The sequence below is a fragment of the Myotis myotis genome, unplaced genomic scaffold, assembly GCF_014108235.1.
Source record: "Myotis myotis isolate mMyoMyo1 unplaced genomic scaffold, mMyoMyo1.p scaffold_m19_p_6, whole genome shotgun sequence".
NCBI lineage: Eukaryota > Metazoa > Chordata > Mammalia > Chiroptera > Vespertilionidae > Myotis > Myotis myotis.
In genome coordinates this window covers 13,272,975-13,295,741 of record NW_023416368.1, presented here as the reverse complement: position 1 = coordinate 13,295,741, position 22,767 = coordinate 13,272,975, and the positions used below count along the sequence as shown (strand labels likewise).

Sequence of the window (22,767 nt, the reverse complement as noted above, 5' to 3'; positions counted from 1 at the left end):
GGTAGTGCTTTCCTTTGGAAAGAATGCTCTGGATATTCCCAGGTGGTTAACAGTTCACTGCCTTAACATTTCAAGTTACTCAGCTCACAATGTCATTTTATGGGAGAGAAGAGAAGATTTCTCACCCACACACTAGTGATAGTAAGAGGGAATTGCAGAGTTAAGATTTCTTGGATTTTTGCAGTTTCTCACTCTTCTACTAAGAAATTATCTGGGGCTTACAAATCCTGTTGTTGTAATTATTTGCCATTTATATTTGTTACTAGAGGCCCAGTGCATGAAATTCGTGCACAGGTTGAGTCCCTAGTGGCTGCCAGCTACTGGCCAGGGCCTCCCTTCCCCTGGTTTGCCAGCAGGCCCCACCCCCTGGTTGAACTCCCAGTTGAACTCCCCATTGAGGGGATAATTTGCATATTAGGCTTTTATTATATTTGTTTTAGTAACACTGCCATTAGCATCAGTTATTTTATCTTTATTACATACAGTGTGTACAAGCTTAAAAGTATAGTGGTCCCTCAGTGTCCAAGGGGAATTGGTTCTAGAAGCCCTTCCCCCTCAGATACCAAAATTCATGGATACTCAAGTCCTTTATATAACATGATATAGTATTTGCATATCATCTATGCACATCCTCCCTTGTACTTTAAATCATCTCTAGATTACTTATAATACCTAATACAATGTAAATGCTATGTAAGTAGTTGTTGTACTGCATTTTGTGTAGGGAATAATGACAAGGAAAAAAAGTCTTTCCATGTGCAATACAGATGCAACCATCATAGACCTAACCACATAGTACACGTCAGCATTTTAGGAAGAGCCACCTTGTGAAATAAGAGGTTCTATTTTAAACAGGCTCCCACAATACCTAAAGTCTTTACCTCTAGGCTGTGGGAACTCACAGGGTAAACCAGTAAGCATTCACCTTCTTTTGAGCAGAGGCTATATTGGGCTCTGAAGCCAAGTTAAAAGCAGACAGGGTTAAAGGCAAGGTCACTCAGCACTGTGATCATGGGCAAGAAATTTTAACCTTTCTGAGCCTTAGTTTTTTCAACTGTCAAATTGGTATAATAGCAACTTTCGTTATTGTAGAACCAGCATATCAAACTCAAAGGCTAACACGGGCCAAATAAACAAGGCGTGCAGCCCGCAGGCCTCGAGTTTGTCATGCCTGGTGTGGAGGTAAGCAGGCGAAGGAACTGCACTTGTGCTGTATCAGGATCAGGAGAGGGCTGGGATGGTAACCCAGTTCTCCACTTAAACTGCTGTGGATGTGGTGACAGAGGGCGACACAGCAGGTGGTCAGTCACTCTTAGGAAACATGAATGCTTCTCCTTGCTGCAGCCAGGTGGCAGGGAGCTTCCTACACATTCTAGGCTCTGTGACTCCTCTGGTTGCAGTCTCCCAGGAAAGTATCTAAAGCTGACACCTCATTATTCACATGCCTAAGAAAAGACAGTGAGTAACGTTTCTTCCTGATGCTTCATTCCGGGCCCTTGCTTGGTTCTTTATGCTTGTAGTGGGCAGAGGCAAGAAGTAACTCAAAATGTTGCATTCTGTTATTTGCCTACAGGATGAGTTAAAGTTTAAGAATGGAGAGTTTGCACCCATCAGTAAACTAGCTTTTCAGATTTATTTCCTGCTTCACTTACTTAGGGGAGCTCTGTCTCTCTTTCTCCAAATTAAATGCATCTATAAAGAAAGTTTCATTATGATGATAATATGAAATTACATTTCATAGATGAATTCCGGTGTGGATAAGAACAGCTATAGAGTTAATTAAGTCTTGAAGACAAGATTTTGGAATCAGCTTTAAATTCTAGCTGCTCTACTGATTAGCTGGGTGACCTGGGGCAAGTTCCACAGCTTAGCCCAGCCTCGGTTTCCTTATCTTTAAAATGAGGTTCCATAGCCTCTTCTTCTTTACAATGAAGCTACATTATATGCAGGTTTGTTTTAAGATTAGGACAAGTTATTCAAGGAGCCTACCATCACGTCTGGCATACAATTAGGTGCATGACAGAAGGTAAGAGTTGCTACGATAGTCACTGACTTCTACAGGCAGCTGAGACTGACTCTTTACATTTTCCAGGTAGTCCTTTGCAGGGGGTGTTGTCGTTAAACCGATCCCACCCACTGCAACAACAGTAGAGGCTGACCCTCTTCCAGATGTGGACCTGACATTGGCATTTCCCCTCCCCTTGCCTTGGATTGGTTCAGAGGTGGGAGGCTTAAGTCAACTCAGCCAATGAAAAGAAAGCAAAGGTTTGTTGGAGGCCTTTGGATTGAAAAACTCCCCACTTCTCCTTCTGAATATGAATGAGGAAACACAAAGCCTCATTGCTCCTGGCAGCCATCTCATCTCAGAACAAGGAACCACCGACAAGACTTTGGCTGGCTGGCTTGAGAGAGCCCCTACCCATGCCTCTGCTCTGTACAGTACAGGTGGGTGGGAAATCAGAAGGACCTCTGATTTCCTGTAATACAGTTCAAAACAGCCATTTTTAACGGTCTCAGATAAAATTCAACCTATGACAATGATAACGTCAAGTATAATTTATACTTATAAAAATACAATTTTTCTTTTCAAAATCAATAATCTTGAGGGAAAGTTTAATGTTATCTTGCAGCAATTTTCATGAAAATGTCCTCCATTTATTTAAGTCACTTATGATTTGTCAAATGGCTTTCATATCCTTTGTCTCAGCATCAGAATGAATTAGAAAGAGCAGGCATAGACTTCCTCATCTCAGAGAAATTCTTTCCCCGAAGTTGCAGGACTTTTCAGAGGCTGACCTAGGCTCGGTGTCCTGGCTTTTTGAATCCAAATTGGACTCTGTTGCTGGTTCTACCAATTAAAAAACTGAAGAAAGCTGTTTTAAAACAGCTTCACATGCAGTCAGTGATAAAAATGTACAGCCAGAGAGAGAAACCTAGGTTTACACGGCAGCTTTCGTTAGTCCCAACTCTACCTCTAGCTAGCTTACATAATCCTGAGCAAACCGCTGGTATTTCTAGGTTCTAGTATCTGAACATAAAAATGAAACATCATACAAAAAATTGTTAACCATGTATGGTGGTGTATGTTAACTGGATTTATCGTGGTGACCATTTTGTAATATATACTAATATCATCATAACATTGTACATCTGAAACTAGAATTATGTTATATTATACCTCAAGAAACCCCACAAAACTAAGGAACTAACAAAATGTTGTAAAAAAAAGTAAAAGATAATTAAAAACAACAACAACAAAAAGAGAATATTTTCAAGTAAAGTTTCCTATTCTTAAGCCTGTGATAGGCATTGTGAATTGACCCCCTGGACCCAGTCAACTACAGAATTCGCAGTATAGTTAGTTGTCAAGGCAACCAACCACTAGTCATTCCGGGTTGGTACTCGAGGTGCAACTCACCGAGGTGCTTCCTGGGTGACATCCATGTGTACGGTGTGGAGGTCAACTCAGCAGCTTTGGCATCACCAGGGAGTTGTTACTATCTCAAGCCTCACCCTAGACCAGTGGTTCTCAACTTTCCTAATGCCGCGACCCTTTAATACAGTTCCTCATGTTGTGGTGACCCCCAACCATAAAATTATTTTCGTTGCTACTTCATAACTGTAATTTTGCTACTGTTATGAATCGTAATGTAAATATCTGATATGCAGGATGTATTTGCATTGTTACATATTGAACATAATTAAAGCATAGTGATTAATCACAAAAACGATATGTAATTTATATATGTTTTTTCGATGGTCTTAGGAGACCCCTGTGAAAGGGTCGTTTGACCCCCAGGTTGAGAACCGCTGCCCTAGACCCACTGAATAAAGGTTCCATGGACAAGACACCTAGATAGTTTTCACACACATTCAAGATTGAGAAGCACTGGCTTAAATGATCTCTGAGATCTTTTGATGTTTTTAAAGTCGACTGTAAAATTTTTTTAAAAAAAGGAATTTTCAATGAACATTGGGTAGCTCTCCAAGTGTGCTAAACAAAATCTCCATCCTCCATGTAATAAAGGGGTGGAGGAGTTAATTGGTCATTTCTTGTGCTCCCCTTTTGAAATGCTAAATTATTCACAACCAGGGTAACCAGCGAAACCCTCAGGGAGACTGAGCTGGAGCAGCAACCATAAAATCCACCTTGGCCAGGGATCCCTTGTGCAGCTGTGGGCTGATGGCTTCTGTGCATTTAGCCAATTACACGGTGAATTACCCAAACGAGAACATGCCAAATGCACCATCCACTCTCACGGCCCAACTCTCGTTAGGAGAACTCCTGTTAATCTGACACAGCCTTGTCAAACATCTGTCCGCTCCATTTTGACACTAACTCTGAGGTCAGCAGATGGCGGGAAGGGAAAGTGACTGCACGTTACAAAGTACAGGCTGCAGGCTGAGTTAGGGAAAGAAGAACATTATGAAGTTAGGAAGCAGGAAAGGACAGCAAACCCAACTGCTGATCGGATGCTTTGCTGAAGAATAAAACATCAGCTAGATTCTGTGTAAAATACTGAAAATCCTCTCTCTCTGACAGAAAAGAAAGATCTGGGCTTAAATTCCCAGTTGGCTGGGCTGCTTGCTCCTGTTTCTGAGCTGGAATGCACCTCTTGCTGTGTGAAGCTTTTCCTAAACATGCGCCTGGAGGGAACATCTCCCTCCTCGGAAACTCAGCAGCACGTGCCATCTGTGCTGTAAGCTCTTCCTTCTGATGATCTAATACTGTTTAAGAGAGTCTTCCAGGGGCAGCAGACGGACAGAGAGGGACAGTGCTTCTGAACTTAGAAACAATTCCTAAGTAACAGGAAAAGGCAGAGTTCTGTCCTTGTGGTCCCCTCCATGGTAGATATCAACTTCAGGGTTACGGTTTATCTAATGCTAACTACCTGACAAGTACTGTCTACGTTCTGCCTCCTGCAATCCTTGAGACCATCTGTTGAGGGTTGAACTGTAAGGCCCATTTCACAAAGGAAGAAACTGAGGCTCAGAGAGCTTTCCTGTGCTCACATGGCTGATAAGTACAGTCATGGGGCTTGAACTCCGGGTTGTCTCAAATGCAAAATCAAGTAGGACTGACTAAGCGAGCTCTGCCTGTGCTCTTAACCAGTGAGCTGGTCTCCAGGAGCAGAAATCTGGTAAATACTTGCTTAGTGATCAACCCATTGGTGATGCTCTTTCCAAATCTGCATCCCTGGTGAGAAAAGCCTGGTGTTATCCTGCAGTGGAGCTAAGTGAGGCTGAAGGACTCTCCTAGGGATGAAACCAGTGACTACAGCTTCAGGGGCCAACATTCTCAACTGCTGAACTAAAGCAACCCGATCCCGGCCGAGGAAACCTGCGATGCTGCGGGAATTAGTGTTCACTGTTGAGGGTTCCTTCCTGCAGGGCACCCCCAGGGTGGCACCTGGGGTTGGCAGGCTTGTCCTCCAGGACTGACTCAGAGATGCTCGCTCCCCTGTGGCGAGTCACAGCAGGTGTCCTCAGTGGAGGAACTGGCTATGGTGCCCTTGAGGCTAATCTAGCTTCCAGAAATTTCTGTAGCAGCAGTTACAAGTGTTGAGAGGCAGAGACAGCTTGTTTATTGCTAAGGGAGATTTCAAAATTATGTCTGGGTCCACTTTTATGGTTCCCCGGGTGCCCTTCGCCCAAATGAAACAAGCATCAAATATCCTGCAAACCTCTTCTCAGCAGAGGCCATAAAAAATTCCTAATTTCTCTAGGAATGTCAGGATGCTGGAGATGCTGTGCTTATTGTTTTATAAAATAATTTATCATTCTTGGAAAGATGGGGAATAAAAATTTAGTGCCAGTCTTTGATTCCCAAGGCTGCCCATGGAACACACAGTTTTCTTTTGGACTTTATACTTCTCGAGAGTTCAGAATCTTTGCAGTTTTCTCAGGAGTCACTGTGTTCATGATACCAGGGCTGTTACTAAATTGAATAGAAGCTGAGATTTTATCAACTGCAAAATACACCATCAACTTATTGGCAGATATTTATAAAGAAGAAAAGATATTAAATGTTTATCGTATATGTAAGTATTATATTAACATCAGAAACATTACAAGTAGGTGAATCATTGTCTTAAAATTGAACCCTAGGACACATTTCTCCCGAGAGACTATGTTAGCAACCCACTACAAAGTGGGTTTGAACCCAGACCTGATGTAACCACATGCTGTGTGAGTGGTGATGTATTTGAAATGCTGGAATGGAACTGAGCATCCGAAGGGGCAAAGTATTGCTGTGTGCTTTGCAAAACCACAAAGAAACCAAATGAACAAAATAAACTGGTGGATAAAATAGAATCAGAGGCATGGAAACATGAAACAGACTGATGAATCTCAGAGGGAAAGGGGAGGGGGAGAGATTAACCAAAGAACTTGAACGCATATATGCATTACCTATGGACACAGACAGTAGGGTGGTGAAGGCCTGGGGTGGGGTGGGAACCGGGTGAAGGGGCTCAATGGGGGAAAAAGCAGGACATCTGTAATACTCTCAACAATAAAGATTAAAAAAAATAATAAAAATCACAAAGTGTGACATATAACTTTCTCTGCTGCTTACTAAGTTTGTATAGTGGTGGCCTGGATATTCTGATAATAAATATATTTTCCAAATGTAATTCCTTGGTTGTGATTCTCATTCTAGGAGGTATAGCATGTTTCTGCCTGCTTGCCAGACAGGAGGCGGCAGGTCCACTGCATGGGAGGGCCTCCAAGAGAAACTGACCAGGTGGTGACCCAGGGCAGTCAGGCAGCTTCCAGGGCTGGTCCTGCAAGTGGGTCTCATGATGACTTCATGGATGATCCATTTTCTCATCTATGAAATGGGGATTATATTTACTGTCAGGACCTAAAACAGGCCACCCAAAATATGCATATTGGCATATTGATGATTTTGAATTAAAGTTGCTTAAGAAACAGCCTGTGCAAGAAGAAAACCCTGACCTCTCTTTCCCACAAAAAGCAGGAGATAAGCGAGTCTCCCATGTGATGGGTGCCCTGGTTACTCCTGAGGGCTGGGAGACACCTTCTCTCACAGTTGAAAGAATCCAGTTCAGAAAAGCCCATCTAAACAAGCCTTGTACAACCTTCACTATTTTACTACCCAAGCCAGGACCTTGCTTAGATTCCTTCCTAATGGGTATTAACTCTCTATCCTGTCAATTTCCTCAGAAATGTATTGTTTCGTTGTCTCAAAAGTATAAAAAAGTGCCTGGTTTGATCATTTCTTTGAGTCTCAATTGATGATCTGAGATACTGTGAGTGTCCCATGTGCATGTATTAATTTTTTTCCCCTGTTACTCTAGGTCTCCTATAAATTTTATTTTAGGCCAGCCAGAAGGACTAAAGGAGGGTAAATGGGAGGAATTCTTCCCCTCCCCAACACTCCCTTTTATCTGGTGATCTGAGATAATTAAATGAGGTATCACAGGAAACAATGTAAAAACTATAAGTGTTACTACACCAGGGCCCAATATTATCATAATCTAATGGGCCTGTCAGCTTGGTTATTTATTGCTTTCTTTACAGTTTACTATTTAATTTCTCTTCTAATATTGACAATGTAAGAAGTATATGTTTTTGGATGAGCCATTTTTAGAGTAAGAGTTGGGTCCAAAGTACTTTTAAGTGTCCTTGACCCAGGAAATTATTTGATAGTATTTCTCATTATAGACTTTTTCCCATATTTTCCAAAAGAAAACTTGTTAAAAAATTGTTCCTGCCAAAACTAGTTTTGCTCAGTGGATAGAGCGTCGGCCTGCGGACTGAAAGGTCCCAGGTTCGATTCCGGTCAAAGGCATGTACCTGGGTTGCGGGCACATCCCCAGTAGGAGATGTGCAGGAGGCAGCTGATCGATGCTTCTCTCTCATCGATGTTTCTAACTCTCTATCTCTCTCCCTTCCTCTCTGTAAAAAATCAATAAAATATATATATATAAAAGGGCTATCTTGAAAAAAAAAAAATTGTTCCTAATCACAGAGTAGGATAAATGCTCTGTGCAAGTGTTTGTAAATTTTAAATTAATGAGCAAATTTGCGTATAGTAGAAATAAATTATAGTACGTTTAATAGATATGAGGCTATGGAACTAACACATTTCAGGAAGGATGATTCAGTAGACGTTCAATGATGCTTAAGGTGGAGATGACAAGACGCATGGAGTTGTCTGATGTTAAAAATATGGCTTATGAAGTGTCAGAGCCGAGCCTTGAATCTTGAGTCTCCTGAGTTTCAATCCACTGCACTGAGTTGGAGAGTACTAGTTGTCCATGGGCACTATACCTGCAGGGAGCCATGCGCAGTGTTGTTACAGGGATGTCCCAGTGTGGAAAAGAATATGGGATCTCTGTCCAACTGTGTCACTGGAATCTTGTCTCTGGTGACAACTTCAGTACGAAAGCTGAACAGCATGGGCTTGACTGCTCCCAGGGAAGAGCAGTTACTGTCAGTCCAGATCACCCCTTTCTCCTGCCCCCTAACTTCCTCCTTCCCTCCTCCTCCCTTCTTTCAGACAATAATAGTTATAAGAATCCTATATAATAAAACCCTAATATGCAAATCGACCCAATGGCAGAATGACCGGTAGAACAACTGGTTGCTATGATGCGCACTGACCACCAAGGTCGCTATGACCCTCAATGCAGGAGCTGCCCACAGGCCCCGACCAGCGGCAGTGGCAGGGGGCGGGGCCGGCAAGCAGGCAGTGCCAAGTCACCAGCCAAGGTGGGTGCCAGCAGTGCCCCACCCCCCAATCGCCCCACAGATCTCCTGCAGAGGGAGGCAACTGGTGGCAGTGGTGGGAGGCAGGGCTGGCGAATGGGCTGCACCAGGCCAGCCAAGTCAGGTGCGAGCAGGAGCCCCAATCGTCCCGCTGGTCACCCCACAGATCAGTCCTGATCACTGGCCAGGCCTAGGGACCCTACCCATGCACAGATTTCATGCACTGGGCCTCTAGTATAATATAAACAATAACTATTAGAAATGAGCATGAGCTATTTATATGTAATTATCTTGGGTTCTTCTAGTTCAGTGATACATGAAGAAATGGGAAAAGTAAGACATGTTTGTGTGTGGTTTGTATGTGTAAGAGTGGGGAAAGTATAGTGAGATATAGTAAGTGTGTGTATGTGTGTGTGTGTGTGTGTGTGTGTGTGTGTGTGAGAGAGAGAGAGAGAGAGAGAGAGAGAAGTCACTAGAAAATCAGCTGAGAATATGTATACACATACCAGTTTCTTAAATCTTAAACTTTACATAATATATACTCATCTTAACAGTTCAAACACTACAGAAAAATGTGAAGTAAAAAACAGAAGTGCTTCTACCATCCCATTCTCCTATACTGGGAACACAGGTTTTAAAAAATAGTGCAATAATGCTTGTGCTACTGGTTTTACCCTTGGAAAAATATAAAGTTGACCGTTATCTTGCACCAACATGTTGGTGTTTCAAGATGGATTAAATAGAAAGCATGAAACAATAAATTGGGTATACAAAGAACAACCTTCAGAAAAATTTAGAAGACCATATGCTTATCTTGGAGTTTTAAGAGGAATTTTTATCCATTTCAGAAGACACAAATTACAAAAGCATGCACAACTAGACAATATAAAAATAAAAACTTGTATGACATAAATGATAGCTTAGAAAATTGTCTGCAATGCACATGCGAACAAAGGGTTCATATGTCTATTATACTTACAACTCTTGAGACTGACAACAAAGAAAATGGGATAAAAATAAGAATAGGCAATTCAAAGGGAAGTCAAATCCAATAGCATATGAAAAGATACTCTATTGTTTAAGAAATGTGAGAAATACAAGCAAAAATAACATTATAAACATCATAGATTGCAAAGAGGAATCAATACTGCTGAAGGGAAAGTGCGAGAGAGAAGCTGTTCATATAGATGTATAAATAGATGTAATAGATGTATCAAAATAATTACCAGATAGCATTGGTGTCTCTTTCTTCAGGGAAAGGTAGGATTTACATGGCTTTTACTTTTTTATATTTTTTAATATGTAAATAAAAATAATCCTGTGCTTTAAAGATGTAACTGGAAAGGACGCACTCTCCCACCCCCTCCAATTAGGCTAATTGTGGAAAGAAAAGTTTTACCTGTTGAGAATGGTAAGGAAAAAGAAATATACAAATCAAATCTCTTTATAAGGTTAAATATATTATTACTCTCTTCTGAAATGACATTGTGATTATACTGTTATTTGCTTTTAGTATTCTCTGGATTCAACTTGGTAGATTTATTTAAGGATTTTTTTTTTTTTTCCTTCCGTGATATTTGTTAGTGAAGTGAACCCAGTTTCCTTCATGTACTTTTGTTCTTTTACATTTGGCTTTGGCATCTTTTTTATATTATGCTACTGTCCAGAATCATTTGGAAGTTTTCCTATTTCTCCTACGATCTGCAAGAATTAAAATACCACTGGAAGTATTTGCTTTTTACTCCTGGACTTGATTTATTGGGGAAACCTTCTAGGCCAGCGATTTACAATCTCATGGCACACATAAACCAATTACTAAAATTCTGTGGCACACCAAAAATTATCTTTTTGCTGATCTGACAAAAAATAGGTATAATTTTGATTTATTCACACCAGACAGCTATTGTTGTGTTGGCTGTTGGTGTTTTTTTTATTTGACACTCCAGGGAAAAAGAGGTCAGTACCCCTGACTAAGTAGTAAGGTATTGTATGTTTTAAAAATTCTTGGGGCACACCAGTGTGCAGTGGCACACCCATCGAAAATCGTCCATATGGCCTTTTCATGAGGGTGTTAACATTTTTTCTGGTTTTTTTTTTTTTTTTTTTTTTTTTTTTTTTAGGTTTATCTTTGGTAATTGGTCTGTTTTTATTTTTTTTCCTATGGTCATTTTTGGTAATTTATATTTTCTTTTTTTTTTTAAATATATTTTATTGATTTTCCACAGAGAAGAAGGGAGAGGGATAGAGAGTTAGAAACATCGATGAGAGACATCGATCAGCTACCTCCCGCACGCCCCCCAGTGGGGATGTGCCCGCAACCAAGGCACATGCCCTTCACCGGAATCGAACCCGGGACCCTTCAGTCCACAGGCCGACGCTCTATCCACTGAGCCAAACCAGTTCGGCGTAATTTATATTTTCAAAGAATGTCATGTATTTTATCCACATTTACTAAGATCCCTGCATGATTTTCTTTTAATGTCACCTTCCTATATAATAATAATTATTATTTTACACTTTTTTACTTTGGTGTATCCATATTGGCTCCCTCTTTGTTACTTAAATAAGTTTTTTTCTTGATCATTTATTTCCCCATTTTACTCAGCTTTCTTTGTAAAGAACTGATATATTTCTACATTATTTTGTTTTGATTTTCTCATTTGATATTAATACTTTCTTCTGCTTTTAGATATTTTGTTGCTCATTTTTAAACTTTTTGAATTATGCATTTAATTCATTTAAAAAAATTATTTGCTACAAAGGTATTTGAAGCTACAACTTTCTCACTGTTAACTATTTTAACCACATTCCTTAGAATTATTTAAAATTTTAAATTGCTATTATTTTCTAAATGTTCTTCAATTTAATTTTTATTGTATCTTTGACACATAAGTTGTATAAGAATGAGTTTATAAATTAATAAACTTTATTCAATATACTACTTACCTAATGTTTCTGACATTTTATCTTTTTTATTTCTTATTATTTTTATTTATTTAGAGGCTATTTTAATGTGAAGTTTATTAATTACATATGACTTATTAATTAATATCATTATTTTGGATTGCAATTTTTATAAAATATATCTGTATTAATATTTTTTTTTCTTCAATTCATCTTTATACAGTAACTAGAGGCCCGGTGCACAAAAATTTGTGCACTCGGGGGGAAGGGGGAGTACCTCAGCCCGGCCTGTGCCCTCTCGCAGTCTGGGACCCCTCGGGAGATAACGACCTGCTGGCTTAGGCCCGCTCCTGGGTGGCAGAGGGCAGGCCCAATCCCTAGGTGCAGCCCCTGGTCGGGCTCAGAACAGGGCCGATTGGGGGGTTGGGGTACCACCCCCTGTCACACTCAAGGCAGGGTCGATGGGGAGGTTGTGGCACGACCCCCTGTCACGCACAAAGCAGGGCCCATCAGGGGGGTTGGGGCTCTGTACCCTGTCACACACAGAGCAGGGCCCATCAGGGGGGTTGGGGCTCCGTACCCTGTCATGCACAGAGCAGGGCCCATCAGGGGGTTGGGGAGCTCCCCCCTGTCACTCAAAAAGTAGGTCCGATATGGGAGTTGGGGCACCATCCCCTGTCACACACAGAGCAGGGCGGATCAGTGGGATGGGGCGCCGCCCTCTATCACCCACAGAGCAGGGCCGATCAGGGGGTTGGGGCGCCGCCACTGTCACACTCAGGGCAGGGCTGATGGGGAGGTTATGGCTCTACCCCGTCACACACAGAGCAGGGCCTGTGGGGGGCAGGGGGGGGGTTGGGGTGCCACACTCTATCACCCACAGAGCAGGGCCAATCAGGGGGTTGGGGCGCTGTCACTGTCACACTCAGGGCAGGGCTGATGGGGAGGTTATGGCTCTACCCCGTCACACACAGAGCAGGGCCTGGGGGGTGGGGGGGTTGGGGTGCTGCACCCTGTCACACACAGAGCAGGGCCGATCAGGGGGTTTGGGCGCTGCCCCCTGTCACGCTGATCTTGGTGCCGGGAGGCCTCGTGGCTCCGCTGATCCCGGTGCTGGGAGGCATATTACCCTTTTACTATACAGGGTAGAGGCCTGGTGCATGGGTGGGGCCGGCTGGTTTGCCCTGAAGGGTGTCCTGGATCAGGGTGGGGGTCCCTACTGGGGTGCCTGGCCAGCCTGGGTGAGGGGATGATGGCTGTTTGCAGCTGGTCACACACCCTTCAGGGTGGGGGTCCCCACTGGGGTGCCTGGCCAGTCTGGGTGAGGGGATGATGGCTGTTTGCAGCTGGTCACACACCCTTCAGGGTGGGGGTCCCCACTGGGGTGCCTGGCCAGTCTGGGTGAGGGGCTGAGGGCTGTTTTCAGGCTGGGGGTGACTGAACTCCCAAACGCTCCTTTTTTCCTTTTTTTTTTTTTTTGTATTCTGGGCCAGCTTTAGCTTGAGGCTTGGCTCCAGCTCTTAGGCCATCGCTCCTGAAAGTAGGTTTCTGGCCTTTGCATACAATGTTGCAAATCTGCTGGCTGAAGTCCGGTGGTATTTGTTACAATGTTTCTTAAACTGCTGGCTCAGAGGCCTGCAGCCGCAGGCGGGGAACGTTGGTTTCCTCCAACAATCCTCCTTCACTGAGGCAAGCAAGCCTCATGTTAGTTTCAAGCTGCCTGGCTGCCGGCCACCATCTTGGCTGAGAGTTAATTTGCATATCTCGCTGATTAGCCAATGAAAAGGGTAGCGGTCGTACGCCCATTACCATGTTTCTCTTTTATTAGTGTAGATAATGTTCAATCCTCAATCTTCTTTGGATATGATTTGACTTAGAATATTTTCCAATACCTTTACTTTAGAAGTATCCTATCTAACAATAGACAAAGATGCAAATTGACCGTACCTTCGCTACAACCAACATAGGCTAATCAGAGCAATATGCAAATTAACCGCCAACAAAGATGGCGGCTAATTTGCATATACTGGCTGGGAGGGAAGATTGAAGACACCGTAGAAGGAAGCCAAGCAATAGAGCCGAGGTAGCGGAGATGGGCGGGAGAGAAGCAGCAGAGACGGGTGGGGTAGGAGCGGCAGAGACGGGTGGGGTAGGAGTGGCAGAGACGGGCGGGGTAGGAGCGCCAGAGATTGGCAGGGCAGGAACGGCAGAGATGGAATCGAAGTCCTATTCTTGCAGGAATCTTCCTGCAATGGGCCTCTAGTTTCTAATAAATAGCATTTATGGGGGTTAGTTGCTTGATTCAACTATAAAATATTATTTTGATAGGCGAGTTGATAATTTGCTCTAATTATAACAGTTAAAACAAGCTTGGTCTTAAATCTTAATTTCTGCTCAAACTTTGCTTTTAAGATGTCTTTATCCTTATTTCTGATGTCTAGCTTTAGCTACAGTATCTGCATCTTTCTTTACTTCTTTTTTTTTTTATTATCAAAGGTTTTTATAAGATGAATTGTCAGTTTTTTGTTCTTCTACCATAATGGTCCTCAGTCTTCCATGCTTCAGTGTATACCACAGAGATCTGAGAGAATAAGAGGTAGCTCCCTCAGCTTCCCAACGAAAAGTTTTAGTTTATAATGTCTCAGGTAGAATCAACAGTTTACACAAGCCTCCCAGGTGACCCCGGTGTAGTCAGTCTATGGTAGACCCAGTGAGAAATACTGTCATAGTAGTTATCCATGTTAATTTACAACATATCCTTCATCTTCAACCTTTTGATTCACAAGCTCTAAAAATGAAAAAGTAAATATTAAGTCCTCGTTATAAATTAGAAAACAAACACTTTCTCCCTTCTCAACAACACTCAACCTGATCTTTTTTACATATCTTTAGTATCTAATTTTAAAAAATATTTCAATTATTTTTTATTCTGTAACTTTAACTTCTGGAATTGTATAGCTTCAGTTTTGGATGCCACCCTTAGTTCTAAATGCTAGCATACTGCCTTTTCCTATTTTAAAGTTCCTCATATTGACTATCTTTTATTAGGGGCTAGACCCTTTTTTTAAACTATTATTTTATTTTTTAAAATAAGCACTCATGGATGCTATGTTCCCTAAGGACTTGGACTTGAATGTTGAGGATAAGACTGTCTTTCTTTTGTCTTTATATGTCAATAATAATATTCTTAGGTTATATTTTCTTCCCTCCAGAACCCTGCCACATTTTCCGTTGTCTTACAAAATTTAATATTGCTATGGGGTAGTTTGAGACCTAAAAAGGTTTGAGACCTTTTTTCTTCCTTGTAGCTCATTCACTTTTTCTGAATGGAAGGTTAGCAATTTCAGAAGAATATAACAAGGAGGGAGTGAGAGTGTCTAATTTTTAATCTTGGAATACAGTATATCCTTTTGGCCTACTGATTAATTTCGTTACAGATATGTATAAATATATAATATATAGCATAGCCATTAAGAATGTAGCCTCTAGTCATATTTTCTGTTCAACCATTTCTTAGCTGTCTAACCTTAAGTTAATTACACTCTCTGGGTGTCAGTTAATCATTTGTGAAATTATAATAATATATGGCAATACTAGGGACTTATGACATAATATTTGTAAAATGTCTAAGCACAGAGAAGGCATTCAAGAATTACATATTAGTATAATTATTATAATTAGTTATTGATGTCAGATATAAATACGGTCATGTGCCACAAAATGATTTTTCAGTCAACAGTGGCCCACATTTCATAATCCCATAGATCAGTGGTTTTCAACCAGTGTGCCACAAGAATTTTTAAAATATGCAACACAAGGGCACTGACCTATTTTTTTTTATTAAATGTGTTTTTATTGATTTCAGAGAGAGGAAGGGAGAGAGAGAAGAGATAGAAACATTGATGATGAGGGAAAATCATCGATTGGCTGCCTCCTGAACCCATGACCCAAGCATGTGCACTGACCAGGAATCCAACCGTGACCTCCTGGTTCATAGGTTGACTCTCAACCACTGACCCATATGGGCTGGGCAAGGGCAGTGACCTCTTTTTCTTTAGAATGTAAAATAAAAAATGACAACAGCCAACACGACAATAGTTGTCTAGTGTGAATGAATCAAAATTATACTTTTTTTTTGTCAGTTGGACAAAATATATATTTTTTGGTATGGTGCAGAATTTTACTATTTAAGTTTGTGTGCACCATGAGATAAAAAAGGTTGGAAATTCCTTCCATGGATTATAATAAAGTTACAGCCATTTCTATGTCTTAGGGCAACACATTACTCATGTTTGTGGTGATGCTGGTGTAAACAAACCTACTGCACTGCCAATCACATAAAAGTATAGCATGTACAGTCATGCATGGTGCCTAATGCTTATGCAATAATAATAAACGCCTATGGTACTGGTTTGTGTGTTCACTATAGTATATTTTTTGTTACTATTTTAGAGTGCACTCTTTCTACTTATTAAAAAAGCAGCTTGCTGCAAAATAGTAGGCTGTGTTATGCAAGCAGCAGCCTCACACATCTCCTCCTGTTTACTGTGTCTCTTGATTGCATCATTATCTCTTGTGCTTGATTTAATCTTGTGCTGTTTTTTTTGTACAGTAACATGCTGTACAGCTTGTAGCCTAGGGGCAATAGGCTCTGCTCTATAGCCTGGTGTGGAGGAGGCTGAGCCAACGAGGCTTGTGTAAGTGCATGAGGTTCGTGCAGTGACGAAATCATTGAATGATGCATTTCTCAGAACATAGCCCACTGTCAAGGGGCACATGGCTGTATTTTTTCTATTCCATTTTTCCATCTACACTTCATTGACATCATGGTTCTGCATGTTTAAACCACCGTCCTGTCCTATATATTTACTGTGTTTACTCTAAGAGGTTTATATCTCTACATCTCTTTTCCTCTGCATTTGGCATTTTTTTCTATAGCCTGAACTTTGTGTTAACGCCTTGATGTTTGCCATACTGATTCTCTTTCTTACTATTTTAGATTTAGTTATTAGTTTCTATGAAGACTGTTTTGATTTCATTTTGCCTCCTTAATTACCTTTTGTTTATCATCTCATCCTTAATCTTTTGTTTTATATTCTCTTTCAATTTTTGGTAAAAATAAAAAAAAACACATTTATTATGAAAACATTTAATTTATCAAAAAGTAATTTTCCCCCCAATAAAAGAGTCATTATCTGTCTTTTGCATGCTGAGTTTCACTCTGTTGCTCATGTATGTGTGTTGGGGTGTGGGGGAGGGAGAGGAGAAGGAGGAAGGAAGGGAAAGAGAGAGAGAAAGAGGGAGAGAGAGAAAAAGGAAATGGACTCATTGGCCGTTTTCCTGAATGGTTGCCATGTTGTTTCCTTGTTTAGATGCTTCATTTTGATGTGGACCTTCTTATAAGGTCTCCCATTTGCTCAACTACAGCTTGAGTAGATTTCTTTGGATTCTGCTTGCAGCAATGGTGGCTCTGCTTATGCATCCCTGCCTCTCTGCAGAGCCTCAGTTTGAGTTGAGTGTTGTTTTGTTCTATTGCTGTTTTACTCTATGGCCTTGGACAGGGAGGAGAAAAAGTGCACATGGGTTTTTTAGATACATTATCTCCACTTCTCTAAGACTTTTGACAACTGGACACAGACATCAGTTTTCTATTTGTCATTTTAAGGGCTGGGTTGTGTGTGTGTGTGTGTGTGTGTGTGTGTGTGTGTGTGTGTGTGCGTGTACTGCCATGCTCTCATATGGTGCTAATAGGTATGTACACTATAGCAGAAATTTTCTGGGGAACAATTTGGCAATGTGGATCACTGTTTGAAAGACACTTTTTGACCCAGAAATTCCATGTTAAGAAATAGATTAGGAGTCAGTCATGTACAAACAAATCAGGAAAGGGATGCTTATTTTAGACTTATTTATAAGAGAAAAACACTTAGAAACAATGCAAATATCTAACAACAGGTACTCATTCCATAAATTATGGTACATAAATTCAATAAAATGTCTTGTAGCTATTAGAAATGATGTATACTGTAAGTATACAAAGAGGTTAAGTGGAAAACAGCAGTATACACAATAGTAGAATAAAATTATGTATATAAACACATCACTAGTTGTGAATAAAAGGCAATGTTGACAATGATTATATCTAGGTGTGGGGGTTTAGGTGGTTTACATTGCCTTTTGCACTTTTTATAAAAAATAATGATCCTGAGTTAGTTTTATAGTCAGAAAAATAGTAATAGTAATAGAGCAACAAAGGAACTCCTTGAGAAACACAGACTCCCTGCTATCACCTTCAGAATATAGCAACTATCGAGTGCTCTTTGCCTGGCACCATATAAGGCCCTTAACTATCTAATTTAATGCTCACAGTAGCTCAATGGGGCAGAAATTAGTGTTTCAGTTTTCAGTTGAGGAACTTGAGGGATGGAAAGGTTAAACACATCTAATGGCACATGGCTCATGAAAGACCATGCCTGAATGTGAGCCCAGTTGAGTATGATTCGAAAAGGCATCAGCTTCCCAGTACATCCTGCTGCCTCTGAGGATTGTGCCATATATCTTGATGCTTTTACAAGTTACAGGTTTAACAGCTCGTTATTCAAAGTTTTGAATACTGGTCCTTGTTTCACAGTTCACATATGAACCCGAAAGAGGACTCAGGTGATAGAATAGACATACCAAACAAAGGAGAGTATCTCAGAGGGAAGGCAGGGCTGGGTGGGAAGAGATCAACCAAACAACTTGCATGCATATATGCATAACCCATGGACACAGACAATAGGGTGGTGAAGGCCTAGGGTGGGGTGGTTGAGGAGTGTCAGGCTAGAAGGGGTCAATGGGAAAAAAGGAGACATGTTTAATACTTTCAACAATAAATATTTAAAAAAGCAGAAGACATTAAGATTCATATTTCAATGTAAATAATTGAGCATTCTCTTTAACATGTCATCAGGGTATCATTAACTCTTTCAAGCTATCAACTGAACAACTTAATGCACCAAAGAGACACATTTTCTTTAAAATATCCTCATGTAACTTTACCCAGTCATTAGACCAATCATGTAGTATACTTTGATTTTGATTTTGAAAAAATACAACTGTTTTCATCATAAACCTAAACTCCAGCTGTAGAACATTTTCTAAATCATTAACATTCTACCCGGAATACAGCCCAATCAAATCAGTCTACTTCAATTTCAAAAACAGTAGCTAGAATTCAAAACAAGAACAACACAAACGAGAGAGCCTGAGAGAACAGACATAGTAGGGACTGGATCTTTAGGGGATTAGGACTAAAATAGTGATGAAAAGAGTTTCAAACATCTCCTGGAATCTAGTTTATCATACTCTGTTACTATATGTAATACAACAAGTAACCAAGGTAAAAAACAGCTTAAAGTCGTTATTTAATAGGTTAACCATCCTTGTTCTCCACCCCAAGCGCAATAATAATGGGTAATGAGGAATTTGAGGTCAGGGCAATAAAATTAAGGAAGAACATGATACTCAGAAGATACAAAAATGACAGCTCATCTGGCATCAAGTCCTCATAAGAAAGATTCACAAGCATTTAATATCATTCACTACCTCACCAAGAAATAGAAATTAAAAAAAACTGGAGTCGGACAAGTAGTGTGTGATAAGGTAAAATGGTGACAATCATCATCATCATCATCATCATCATCATCATCATCACCATCCTTTTCTTCCTTCTCCTCTTCCTGCTCCTCGTCTTCCTCCTCCTCCAATATGGAGGTCAATATGAATGACAATTTGCCAATTAAGAACTGCAAGCACGGAAACTCAGAAACTAAACTCTAAGTAGTAGCCTTACTACTGGCTTTTTTTTTGAAAATTTCATTCAAGAGTTTTGATGCAGAACAATGTCATCACTGCCTCCTTTCTATCAATAAGATAGTGCTGGGTATGCCAAGATAATACTTATTTGTAAAATAAGTAACAACGAAGCCAACAAGGACTTGATGCAAACATAACATTCCTCGGCACAAATTCATAATCTAGGACAAAAACAAGTTCCTCAGTTCTGAGCCAACCAACAGGAGAAATGCACAATTCTTCTTCACCTATCCCACTAGCCCACAGACACACAAGAGCGCTGAGGAATGGCAGGTACGGGATGACACTCTACCCGCTCAGTACAAATGAACAGGAATCTCAAGAGATGATTCACTTGGTTTCTTTCTCTAGCACAACAATCTCGACTGAGTGGAACACTGAAGCTTAGATTCATCGTCGCTGCATTTTACAAAAGCAAACCTGGGAAACCCCCATTATGGTCTCACAAAAACATTTAACGTATTGTATTCCCACATCTCTGTGGGTACAAGTCCATAGGTTATCTGCAAAGAACGCATACATTGTTTTAAAGGGAACAGCTCAACAAATTGTCCCCAACAGAAATACAAATAAATGGATTAAAAACTGGCTAGCTAACCGTATATAGAGAGAAATCGTAATTGGTAGTCCGTCTAGTTGGGGAGAAGCTTCCAGTTGGGTCCCACAAGGATCGATATTGGGTCCCATTTTGTTTAATATCTTTATAAAAAATCTGGAAGACAAAGTAGAGAATGTGCTAATTAAATTGACTGATGCCACTAGATGAAGATTGGTGGTTAAAGTAAACTACATATAGATAAATGCCACTGGTCTTTAGAAAGACTGACAATCACAGAGAATAGGACTTCTATTTACTTGTATCTTTTTAATGTATTAAAAAAAACAATTCCAAGCACAAGAAATAAATAGATTTAAAAGATCTCCGTGGCTTTGTATAACACAAACTTAGGCACAATGGATAAAGACAATATAGACATAATACCCATAAATGTAGAAAATGCAGAATGAAGAATGCCCCCACACAGAGGTATTTTTGGTGCAGCTTTACTTGGAAAACTGGTGGCTATGGATCTCTCAAAAATAATTTCAGGTATGCAAGAATCAACGTGGTGGAAAGGCAGGAGTAACTAAATTCTCAAAAATGTATATATTCAGTTATGAGCAAATAAACAAGAAAACAACATAAAGCTTAAATGCAAAAAGAGAGCTGAAAACTTGAAGAGATAAGCAAGAAAAGTACATAACATTAATCCAAAGCAAATTCTATAAGGACACACACACACACACACACACACACACACACACACACAAATAGAAGAATGCAAGGGATAATTGGAAGGACTCTTCTAACATTAGGACAGAGACTCTTTTTTTTTTTTTAACATCTCTAGAAGACACTTGGGAAAAGGAAATGTTAAGTAGACCTCTTGTTGGTTTGAGGTTTATTTTAAAAATCTTAGGATTTTGTAACTTAATCTGTCACATTGAAGACAACTGGAAAGTGACATTGCTTGTCAGTCATGGACTCTCATGTAGACAGGTGGGTTTTTTAGGTGAAATGAATATATAATCTAATGTGGAATCAGCTTTTCAGTTTGGTATTATTTTTTCACTTGTTAGCACAGCGGGTCACACTCTGGATAAGGCCTGGAAAACCCAGCTCAAGCCTCAGAAATTTTGTTAACTTTGCTGTTCAACCTTGAAAACTTGACTTTCCTGAAAAGTTTTAGTTTCTGCATTAAATGACAGGATAAGAACTGTACTAAGACCTACAGGTACTCTTGCTAACAAAATAATGACTTACAGGAAGTTAATAGAGAGAAGAGATGGACAAATGTGAAAGCGTGCCGTGGAAGCAACGTTGGCGCCTGCGTGGCCAGGCTTCCACTTCCACTCCTCCCTGACCTCAGCACAGACAGCACAGCATCAACCTCACTTTGGATGACCTGACTTGCAGCTCCCATCTCTAGGAAACCATCAAAAGGAACATGAAAAAGTCAATTCCCTCCCTACTGGCTGATTTTTCCAAAGCAGCCAACAACACTTAGCTGATTAGATGTGCCCAATCTTTGTACAACAAAAAAATAACTTAAGAATTACAGTTGGAAAAAAGGGACATTATTGATTAAAAAAAATAGGGTGGCACTATCATGACACTCGCACAAAGAAAGCTCTGTGCAGTCAGAGCCCCATGTGGGTCTCCCCTAACCTTTCATGCTGGGGTCAAAAGGAAACCAGGGGCATCTGAAAGGCTAGCTGGTCACCTTTTTGTCTTAATCTAATCAAGGAGCTGTGAATATTCTGACCTCAGAAATGACTGATACCATTTGAAGTAGTTCATATGCTATGGATTTTAAAACTAATACCTGTTGATGATACATGATTTCCCTGCTTTGATTTTACTTCTGACCTGAAACATTTCTACGCAGACAATTCCCTCTTTTAGGGATGGGACTGCATCCTATAAGCCAGGGGTCAAGCCAAACTTGAGTGTGGCTCTTCCACAAAATACAACGTGCGGGCGCGCACGTACAGTGCGATTGAAACTTCATGGCCACACTCAAGGGGCCAAAGAGCCGCATGTGGCTCGCGAGCCGCAGTTTGCCGACCACTGCTATAAGCTATTTGTGTAAAATACACAAGCAAGCTTTGCCAGCAGGTCTAGATGGATAATGTCTACTGTGTATAACATTTTAATATTTTACTAATATTTTCCACTTACTGAGTGCATACCATGTACTGAGGACTATGTTACACCCTCTAAACAGAATCACAAACACTCTTCATAAAAAACTATGAAAGAGGAATTAACCTTGCTTTACAGGTGGGGCAACTGAAGGTTAGCGAGACTCATTTTCTTTTGCCTATTGTCACACAACTATTCAACGGAGAGTAAGTCTTGCACTTGACTGACCTCAAAATAGTTCTTCACTAACATTGTGCTAAATGGTAACTCCTGCTGTTCCAATGCTATGCTTGGTGATCAAAGAAAGTGGAGAAACCACCTGTCTTAGAGAGTTTAAGACGAGGACAAACATTGTTTCTGGGCCTCAGTTTCTCATTACTTAAAGTCAGAGAATTGGACTAGAGCAGGGGTCTTTAGCTGGGTGACATTGACATTCGGGGAGGGATGATTCTTTGTTATGGGGAAGCTGCATGATGCACCATCGCTGTTCAGCAGCATCCCTGGCCTGTATCTACTCACTAAGTACCAGAAGCAACCCCCTCCCCCCTGTTTTGACAACCCATAATGTCTGCATGCCCAGAGAT

The 22,767-nt window shown here is 40.6% G+C and overlaps 1 protein-coding gene across 2 annotated transcripts in view; it reads right to left on the bottom strand.

The window, feature by feature from the left end:
* The window catches only part of GABRB2 (gamma-aminobutyric acid type A receptor subunit beta2), a 207,096-nt gene that overhangs the window by 5,600 nt on the left and 178,729 nt on the right, over nt 1-22,767 (bottom strand). Inside the window, exon 9 of one of the 2 annotated variants that reach the window (XM_036315108.1) lies at nt 20,096-20,209. The exons of the other annotated variant lie outside the window; for it this stretch is intronic. Coding sequence (XP_036171001.1) covers nt 20,096-20,209 — 114 coding nt within the window. The remainder of the gene's footprint in view (nt 1-20,095; nt 20,210-22,767) is intronic. 2 annotated transcript variants of the gene reach the window in all.